Source organism: Notothenia coriiceps, unplaced genomic scaffold, assembly GCF_000735185.1.
Source record: "Notothenia coriiceps isolate Sejong01 unplaced genomic scaffold, NC01 NC01_scaffold00034474, whole genome shotgun sequence".
Taxonomy (NCBI): Eukaryota; Metazoa; Chordata; class Actinopteri; order Perciformes; family Nototheniidae; genus Notothenia; species Notothenia coriiceps.
The window spans coordinates 222,083-232,842 of NW_011367175.1; the positions used below are offsets into that span (position 1 = coordinate 222,083).

Consider the following 10,760-nt stretch of genomic DNA (forward strand, 5'->3'; position numbering starts at 1 on the left):
AGAAACAAAAATAGCTAATAATATTCAAAATGATAATTAACTTTATTTATAATGCATGTTTCAAAACCAAGTGTAATACAACATCATGTGTTACACAAGAATAGCACATTAACAGAAGGTTAAAAAACAAATGGAATTGAAATTATATGAAGTAAATTAGATAAAATAATTATAAACAAAAATGTATAATGCTAAAAAAACAAACACAAACTTTGAGTTACTCTAGGATAAGGGCATAATATCAAAAATAAATATAGGGGAGAATAGAAGACCCTGTGATCCACGGGTCAAAAAAGGTGGGGGCCAGGGGAAAAACAACCTGTCACTCACAAAACCCTAATAAAAAAACAGTTGGTGAAATATGATTTTTCAGTGTATGAATAGTAGGAACATTTGTATAACACATGCTGTATCAATAGCTTTAAAAGACATGTTTGTGTTTCACATCTGACCTGATCCAACCTCAGAAATTCACCTTTAAAACATGTTGACTCAGGCCTAAAGTGGGTGTAGTTACAATACTTTAATGAGAGTACACAAATTGCCTGAAGAAAAACATGAATGGGAGTGGCAGAAAATGTCACATTAAAATAGAAAACCTTTTCTCAAAATATAATGCCACAGAGCCAAGTCCATACATCTGTGCCAACATTGTGGCATACCTGTGTTTCCAGTTCCAGCATGTTGCAATGACACTATCATTATCATGGGGCAATACTTCATACACCTGTGTGGGAAAAAAACACAACCCTGACAAGTGAGTTCTGTGTTGTTAAGCCGAGGTATAAAGCTGCTGTCACTGAGATCTCAAGAAGCCTGGGGTTGGATTACCGAGTGTTTTTACATGCTGAGCGAGATATTTAGAGTATATCCATGGATGTAAAGAAGGAGAAAAAAGACTGATACAAATATCAAAGTTACCACAAGTAAGTTTACAAGGTATGTAAGGAGTAAAAAGTATTTCAAAACCGTTCAAAAGTATTTTAACGCTGAATTGCATGTGAATTGTGTTAATTATTGGGAAAAGATTTGAAAATGCAGGTTTAGTATGTCATCATTGCTGAATGTACTGTAAGTGTACCCTGTATTTGAGTGAAATGCTATTCTGATGGAAACATCCACTGCCAGTATGAGTGCAGGCTTCACTGCTGGCTTAAGAATGTTGGCATCAAGTATGCAGTCCTGACAGACAGCTGCACTGCAGTGGCGTTTTTAACATGCCAGACCAGGACCCAAGCGTGCTGGAGGCTCTAAAGAAAATCCAAAACGGCATTAAAAATACTGATAGGGAACAACTTCAGTCACTGTGGTGGCAGGTGAGACGCTGATAAATCATCAGTTTGAATGTGTCCATTGAGGCCTATAAGATAAAACATGACTTAATCAACCTTTGAAATAAAAATGTGGACAAATCTGGTTTTGATTAAAGTTTTACTTTCAAACCCTCGTTAGCTCTCAAATTACACGAGTCACATGAGAGTCAAGAAAGCCACTGAGCCTGTTTAACATGATGGGGAGCTCTGATTAAACTAATTATTCACTGACTCATTCATTAAGAAGACTGCAAATAAACTGCTATTTTATGGACACAAACACTTGATACTTTCTCAATTAGCTCTTTATACGCAGTGTTTAGTGTTATTTACTTTAAACCATTTCACCTCATCATACAACCACAGCTTTCATCACACAACGTGTTTCCCGTTCGGGTTCGTCCTGTTTATTTTGTCCACCATCAGCCCCGCCCTGCAGACGCGCTGATATCACGCAGTTGCGTAATTTGACAAGCCAGCGCAAAATAGGGAGAATGAACGTTTGACAGCTGGCTCTTTGCTCGTACAGATTGTTTCGTAACAAAACAATACTTATGCTTAATTCATTCGTGAACGATTTCGGATAGTCGGGACCGTACCTTTGCTTTTATGGCCGCTGCCGTGAGGAATAATGTTTGGGTTGCTCCGGGGCAGGACGCGCAGTTTCTCCATAAACACACCGCGCCACTGACAGACGGTCTGAGAGGTGAAGATCATGGACAAGTCCTCTGTAACACGAGGGATGCGATCCCTGGAACTTCCTCTTTCCATGATTATAATTTGGTATGGGATTGCATTTTTCGTTTGCATCTGCCTCAGAGCGTCACATTGTTTACTGATGCTTGCTGTTTTTACGTAGAACCCCTGTAGGTTGCTGATCAAAGCAAAATGCAGTCTGTTTCCATGTTAAGATGTACAGTAAGCCTAAAATCGGAGGCAGGCCTGTATGTTTGTGTTATTATATTCACGGAACATATTCGCTGTGAGTGTGTGTATCGATGCTGACATTCAGCTTGAATCACAGGCAAGGCATGGCTGGGATGTGAAACGTTGCACCCGCTACCGAAACTTGTGAGGAAGAGATGCATAGCGCTGCAGAGCAACTGGATGTTCTAATTTCAGCCATGTATTTCCAAACAGCTTAAGCAGGACTGTTTCAGAAGGGCGTCTGCTGCTTGTAATGGGGGGGGGGGGGGGGGGTCTTTGATGTGATAGTGTGTAGGCATAGGCACAAGTGCAGGCCCCAAATGCATCCCCAGATTAATTCACACCACTTAGTTTTGTTATTTTGTAGGTCTTGAGGTGCAGCATCAGTATAGAATAGTGGGTAGTCCTACCTTCTAGTCCTTTTGGGGGGGAATACAATATTGTTTTAAAGTAGAACAACAGTAAGATGCTTCTGAGACATCAAGGGTCCATCTTCCTGCCTTCAAGTGTTAAACTCTTTCTTACACCATTGCATTTGGATTAAAGCAACTTTACAAATGTGCTTCTTTTTTGTGTTTCAGGGTAAATCCGAGATGGACAACTACCTATCCCACCACCAACAGGACATTGGGAATTCCAAAATGTTGTGCAGGGACAGCGCTCTGATGCTAGAGCCGCCATACAGCGAGGACTTCACCTCGCCGTACAGCGTCAACATGAGCCTGCTGGTTCCCGACGTCACATACCTGCACCCTGGTCTCTGCAGGACTATGAGACCCATCAAAACAGAGCCGTCTCACTCTCTGCTGCACCCCAGCTGTCAGGGCAACGGGGCGCCAACAACCCTCCAAGAATACCAAGGGGTTTTTAGTGCAGCCGACTCAACTGGCAGTACATTTTTCATCAAACAGGAAGTGCCAGATTTCCAAGACGTCCCACTGTTTCAGCTTTTGAACTCTGACATGGAGCAGCTCGTCCATGGGTCACAGCTGAACTCAGTCACCCCATTAAGTCTTCCTAATGTCAATGTAGGCACAGTGCAGAATTTTGCTAAACACACAAGCAGTCCTAACAATGAATGTTTTCTATTCAATCGACACTCAGGCCATCAGCAGAGACCAACCTATTTGCCGCCCTCTCCGCCAAACTCTGATCCCCCGAGTCCAGACAGGGGGAAGGAGCTCCTACTCAATCTGTCCCCACCTCCCTCCTATGAAGCCAGCATCGCATCAAAGCTACAATTTCACACTCATATTCCCATTAATCCAGGACAGACTTCCCGTGTATCAAACCAGAGTCAAGAACAGAATTCCAATGCTGGATTAGTCCAAAGCCCGGGTCCTGCGCCAGTCCATCGCTCCAGCCTGACACTGGTCCAGACGGCGGCAGGTGTTGGCCCTCTGTCCCCAGTGTTGGCCCAATCAGCTTCAGTTAGGTACAACAGGAGGAATAATCCTGATCTGGAGAGACGGCGGATTCACCACTGTGATGTTCCAGGTGAGACTTCTGCCCAGTCTGCACAACAACAATAAAGTTACATTTAGAGTTTTGCAGCACTATGATCAAGTAGGAGCAATAAAATACACTTTTTTTTCCCCTTCAGGGTGCAGGAAAGTATACACCAAGTCTTCACATCTAAAAGCCCATCTGAGGACCCACACAGGTAAAAATACATTTAGTTACACTTTTTTATTTTGGGGTGAAAGTGGTGATGTTGCCAGGCAGAAAAATGTACTTGGCATGCAGATGCATTCTGTCCGCTGACAGACCTGGCCCACATCTCACTGCTGTCAAATCACATAAACCCTGCAGCTCTCATAAAGGGGGCAGGGGAACAGATAGGACACGCTGTGATTTATGGCTCACTATTTGAGTCACAAGAAAGAAAAAGTATCAGCTTATTTGTCCTTAACTTATTTGTGATGTGTAGAAATATCCCAAACTTTTACGTGATGTTATTTCTTGAGATGTTTTTGGTTTTTTAAATTTCTGTCATATGTCAGCTGTAGCTTCATTTTGCTTCTTTTTTTAAATATGCTGTAGGAGAGAAACCATACCAGTGCTCCTGGGAGGGATGTGAATGGCGCTTCGCCCGTTCGGATGAGCTGACTCGCCATTTCAGGAAACACACGGGGGTGAAGCCTTTCCAGTGTAGCGTTTGTAGCCGCTGTTTCTCCCGCTCGGATCACCTGGCCCTACACATGAAGAGACACCAGAGCTAGAAACCCCTTCATCAAGTTTTAATATTTAGTAAACACGGACTAAGTACCCAGCACTTACATATCAGCAAACAAACATACTAAATAACTGTGGGTTATCTCACACACTCCCCAGTGGGAGTGTCTTAGCAGTGCTGGCCCACACATAATTGTTTCTTTTATTGTTAAAAGATTAAATATTAACATTGCGTTATTTGTACCCACAATTGGGGGAATTTTACAAAGAGGTCATTCAGAAATAAATAGCCAAATGTAATAATTAAAACATATTGAGCTTTTATTTCATTAGATTACGTTGCACTGCAAAGTGCATGAACAACTTCAAATATCGTTGCTTTATTTTTCAGCAAGTTTTTCATTGTATAGATAATATCAACATGTGTCATTTATTTAAATAACTGCCAAACTGTAAGTGCAGACGACTTGTGTTGAAAGGAAAAAGGTCAAAGAATATGATGTTTGAACCAGCAGGTCAAGGTGATAATGTATGTGTTAAGAGAGTAACAGAATGTAGGTAAAGTTGTTCTTAAGCAGGTTTTAGATCAAGGAAAAGACACAGCTGGAGAACTAAACGTTGGACAGAGAGCTGTGTGCAGGCCGTGTGGTAGAAGTGGGTGCAGTGCTTAACTAACTCCAGCACTGCCAGATTTATGGGTTACTTTACCGTTGAGGATAACTCAAAACAAAATCCATATTTACTCATAACACTGAAAAGGAAGGATGAATAATGTCTATGGGGTATAAATCTAATTCATTTGGACAGCATTATGAATGTTTCTATATCTATGCCCCGTTTATATCGCCATTGCAGGAAGTGTTAAATGTCTTTGAGGAAGTCGGAGAGATAAATCAAAATGGTGCATTTTTTTTATTTGAATACTTCTATAGTAGCATGATTTTTATTTAATTTTTAAAAAGGTTTAACTTATTTTGATAGGCTTGTTCTCCCTTGTTAACTTTGCATATATATAATGTCTAATTTGACACTAAATATACAACTGCTTTGAATGTATAACATTTCAGCAGCATTATTTTCTTTCTCCTGGAAGTGTAACGATGGACAAATTAAGACGCATTTCTGGGCCTGAATGTAAGGTGTCTTATTTCAGGATTATAAAATTACTGATGATTTATCCTCGTAAATTGTTTCATAATTATCTGACTGAGCACCTGCCAGTCTGAACATCTGTGTGAAAAGCGTGTGGTTCTTTTGACTGCCATCCATGTTTTCAAACACCTTTTGAAAGTGCCTTTAACTACTTTTGTTTTGGTCCTGTGTGTTGGCTGTCCCTCTTATTTCCAATCTAGGGCAATCTCTATTCATGACCAAATGTATTTTAAATTTGATTCAGGTTGAACAAAACATTGTTAAAATGTATATATTTTGTATTGGCTATTTGAGGATATCATTTAATAATTGTTTTTGGGTGTGTAAAGATTTTTAAATGTTTTTTTTAATTGCAGAGAACTCTTTATTTTTATTTTTTCGGGCAAAGATAACATTTATTACAGTGTATTCTGTCATCACTTTCTACAGCCAAGTTAGAAGCTCAGCGGATGCCAGTGTATTAATGCAATACTTTTAAAATAAATATGTAAACACAAATATTTTGACATCAAAGACGTAACAATATGTTGCGTCATAGCTTCATAATTGTAGCCTAACTTGATCAAATGTGCTATGAAGCCATGTCACTCTCAAAGTACAAATAAAAGATTTGTGTTGAATATTTGATTTGGAATGTCTGCTTTTTTAAATGTTGATACATGTAGTCATAATTATCTTTGTGTGCTTCCTAATTGAGTTTGCATGTTTGACAGTATTTTTGTCACAGTTACAAGTCAATTATATGTTAAAAATGTGATCAATAGATTAGTTCAAAAATTCGTATTATAAATGCTCCTTAGGGACTTGAAAAGAGTAAACAAGAACATAACACATTCATGTAGAATTTTTACAAAATTCAAAGATGTTTTAACAATAAAACTAGTCCACTATTGGTATTCTTCCATTTCAATTCCCAGTTTCATCCTCTTTGCTGCCCAAGGTTTTTGTTTGTGTTGGCACAGCAGCACTTTATTTGGTTTCAGTGTTTAGAGGTTATTAGGGAACACACCCTCTTTATGCACATGAGCTTAACAATTATGTGCAATCCAAAGAAAACAGGATGACTTCTTTTGTGTTGTAATTATTGTAAAGCGCCCTCGATATGAGTCATAGCAGAAGTGCTGACAAAAGGTGCCAAGAGGAGTTGTCTGAGCCTGCCCCGTGGAGATTGTTTTAGTATTATTTACTTATACACTCTACTTTGCTTGTACAGTATGGCCTACATAGTATGGCTCCTGTGAGTGATAAATCACATACGGCACACCAAAATACTAACCGGAGTGGGAATTGAAACCTTGTTATTGTAATCATCTGAATCCTTTGCTGGCTGACAGAAACATTCATCTAGACCCAGTTTAAAAAAAAAGTGCCGTACAGGATGTACTGGGCAAACCTGTTCTCAAAACTCTATTCCCTAAACGTGCGTTAAAACAAATCATGTCTTAAAATACCAGAGGTAAAAATAAATAAACATTAGACTTGATTTTGAATTGTTTTTCGAGATGTTATCCTCTTCTTGTTCTGACCAGATGTACTGTACTCTGTGTACAAGCTACTGTATATCATCTATAATTTTAAATATCTTCCCTAATACCAAGATTAGGTTTCTGAATGCCAGAGAATGCGAGCGCTCAGATGTCGAAGTGACATGGAAACCGCATACCATCCATCTCAGTCATAGATAGCAACTAGCTCCATACCAGTGTGTTACATACAAAATGCAACTTTATTAACCTTCATGCCTCCATTCATATTAATATACATGTATATGTTTGAACTTATTTTAATTTCACAGCTCCATCCATATGAAAAATACAGAGAAAAAGGCAAAACACTGACTGGATACTTAAACAACTCTTGGAGAAAAGAAAATCGTAACAGAAAAAAAAGGACACCTGTTCTTGAATTTTTGAAAAATATCAGGATTAAAAATGTCTTTTACATTTGTGGAATTCCATGAGCAGAATCTCCCTTTTTAAGCGATGCTGAGCAATATCACAATTTTTTTTTGTTTTTCACGGTAAGAATGAAAAGATCTGAATATATTTACACTACACTCACTTTACATAAATACAGGAACAACGATTACTGTACGTAATATCAGCAAACTTGAAAGATAGGCATTGGCTTCACTACTTACATTTTTAAAACCAAGAAATCAAAAGCAGATGTTACACAGAAAGTAAAATAGATATTGAACTGATAGAGACGTGTAAGATCAGTATTCATTAACAAAGGCGTTGCGTTACAGCCCTCATCCAGCCACAAGACTCCTCATTATCCTCCATGATGAATTCAAGGGATGAAACATAGAGGCCTTTGTAACTCCGTTTTCCCCCGTAGAGGAAGTGACTTATTGCAAGCAAAGTAATAACGTGAGCTATAAACAGCCTGTGAAAGTGTTATGGGAAGATGCTGCATTTGACACAATGGCATAAGGCTCAGTGCGAAAAATAAACGTTAAAGGTCCGACTTGCATAATGTTGTCTGTGCTTTTTGTTTTTAAAAATGTATGGTTTCCCATTAGATAGTTATTAATTTGAGCACGCATGTTAAAATCCAAACTCTGCCCAGAGCGTTTGATATTACAAGTTTGCAATATGAGGCACTATTCATTATTATTGCATAACTTTGACCCTGGTAACCGTTACAAAATTATGCTTTAAAATGAGGAAAGAGATGCTGAAGGGAAATATAACACACCCTGTCCTGTGGAGACACCGTGTTCAAGTCTAATTTAATCGAGAAAAAAACTGGTGTTTTAAGGCAATCGTCGTCATACACTGAATACGAGACGTGTTGATATGTGCTTGATCATAGAATTTCTTGTCCGGGTATAGCAAAATAGCAACATAGGGAATCGAGTACCTTATTACGTTCAATGTATATAAATAATTTGTTGTTTAAAAGCAAACACTGGTTCAGCCTTGGGAATAAAAATGATTTGATCATGAACTTATTAAACCGCAAACCAAAGAAAGCAAACTGTTCTATAACATCACATATGATCATTTACACGATGGATACAATAAGCCCCATTTCACTGTATATCAAATTAGATAAATTACAGTCTCTGAAAAAAAGACTTTACATGTATAAATGTATCTCCTGCATCTACTAATCAAAAGCCCTATTCTTCCAATGTATATACAGGCTGTAGAACTTTGTAATAAGTGTTATCTTCACTATCACATATATTACAACATTTCAAAAGATCCTTTTTACAGAAGAAAAAGAGTTATATGCAAAGATGAAGTGCCCCTCGACAATAAAATGTTTCTTATACATTATATGGAGGATAAAATATGATGATGACTATTTGTTTATAAATTGACATCTGAAATAAAATAATTTGAAAATCATACTATTAAAACAAACAAGGTGCTGATATGCTTTTTTGCCAACATGATAATACGACTGGGCATAATGACATGTGCGCAAATAATATATATAAATAATGATAACTTACATTACCATTCTTCGTTACATCAGACGGGGTCACACACATTTGGTGCATGTGTGGAAATGACTTCCTGGATTTGGCTACTTCACTGAAGGTGAGGATGTTCAATGCAAAGTGTGTGTTTAAATGTGTGTGTGTGTGTTTTCAAGGTGCTATTATCAGAAGGGTTGCCATTTCTTTTTACTGGCTTTGGTCCAATGAATGCATTTAGCAGCACTATCAAATATTATGGGATGGCCTGATGCTTTTAGTTTATGTCTGCAGGTCGTACACAGCATTAAGAGAATTGGACATACTTGCAGAAATATCTGTTATTATGACTATAAAAAAAACTCTTTAATTTAATGTCCTGATTAAAGTTAAGTGATGTTCTCGAAGAGAGAACTTAGTACTGCCAGTAACCGCATCTCAAATGTAGAAGTACTTTACAAGCATATTGTATTTATGTTTTTAAGTATGCATGTGAATTCCCCCCATTTTTCAGGATTTGTTATAGCCAAATCTCAGGTAAATCAGATAACATATATCTGGTCTGAGGTGAGAACATTTCAAGTGATTTTCTGTATTCGAGACAAACAAAAATGATTGGGAGTAACTCACTAACGTAGACACGTCAGATTAGAGCCTTGTGCTGGAGCTAGGGACCAATCAAACGGAGGGAGTCGTGGTACAGAGAGGAGAGTTGGCCCAGTTAGAAACTTCTCCTCCGATATTGACATCAGCAAAAAGAACAAAGAGGAGGTCGGCGTTCCTTCTCATCACTTTGTTCAGTAATGTATTGCTCATCTGTATTGTACACTAGGTAGCACACTATCCCTGTAACACTGCTCCTGTGTCAGTTTCAGCTTATGGTCAAGTGCCGCTGTGCAAAAACCACAACGCAAGTTCCTTTCACCGTCAAACCCAGCTGAGAAAACAGAGCTGAATAATAAAAAACAAGATCAATCGGGACAGAATGAAAGCGTGAGTCTGTAAGGTGCCTCCGTTTTTTTTTTTTTTTTTCACATACTGGAAATCTCCTCTGATTGTTTCAAGTTCACTGTACATGAGGGGTTGTATTATTCTGAGTCAAACATAAGCAATAAGCAGGCATACAAAAAAAAGAAGTAAGATTCAATAAACAAAAAGTTGTCATACTAAAAGTGTATTTATCCTTAAAGATTGCACTTTACTGATTGCTAATCACAGCACAAATTCCACCAAAGATTTTTTTTTTTTAAGAAATGCTTTCAAGAGGCTCAACATAAAGAGTAGCACTGATGAGATTTGGGGTGGTCCGGCCCTGTGAGCGGGTCATAAACGGTGTGTTTCTTTGCTGGTGTGATGACATGAGTGTCCAGTTATTACTGTTTCGAATTAAGTCATTCAAAATCTATGAATGTAGATGTGTTGATGAGGTTGATCCATTCAGATTGTGGCTTTTGAAGTCATTTACTGTTAGCTGGCAATGAGACAGGTGAAAGTCCAGCCCTCTTTTAGCTTCCATATAGAAAGCCTCAGATAAAACAGCTCCAGCAAGCGAAGAAAAAAACATCCGTGATGAAAGGACGCCCTCTGCTGGTCACAAATCTGACTCACAGGGAGGCAACGGTGCAACAATACTGCCTGTAACTCCAACTAGGCCCAAGTCCTTTCCTGGGATCCGGTCCAGGCCTGACTCCTTTCTGCTCGCACAGGAAATCCACTCCAAACAATGGGGTCTTTCACATTATGAACGCTGGAAAAGCAGC

General features: G+C 38.6%; 1 protein-coding gene across 3 annotated transcripts; it reads left to right on the plus strand.

The window, feature by feature from the left end:
- The first annotated feature begins 233 nt into the window (after nt 1-233).
- Nucleotides 234-6,187, plus strand: klf5b (Kruppel like factor 5b). Of its 3 annotated transcripts, none has more exons than XM_010790648.1 (4): nt 234-939; nt 2,822-3,737; nt 3,844-3,903; nt 4,284-6,187. In XM_010790648.1, the coding sequence occupies exons 2-4, from the start codon at nt 2,834-2,836 to the stop codon at nt 4,460-4,462; spliced, it is 1,143 nt and encodes a 380-aa protein (XP_010788950.1). In that variant the 5' UTR covers nt 234-939; nt 2,822-2,833; the 3' UTR covers nt 4,463-6,187. The 3 variants fall into 3 exon arrangements, with proteins under 3 accessions (XP_010788950.1, XP_010788951.1, XP_010788949.1); XM_010790649.1 differs by having other exon boundaries at nt 234-926; XM_010790647.1 differs by lacking the exon at nt 234-939 and adding an exon at nt 967-2,096.
- Nucleotides 6,188-10,760: the final 4,573 nt, after the last annotated feature.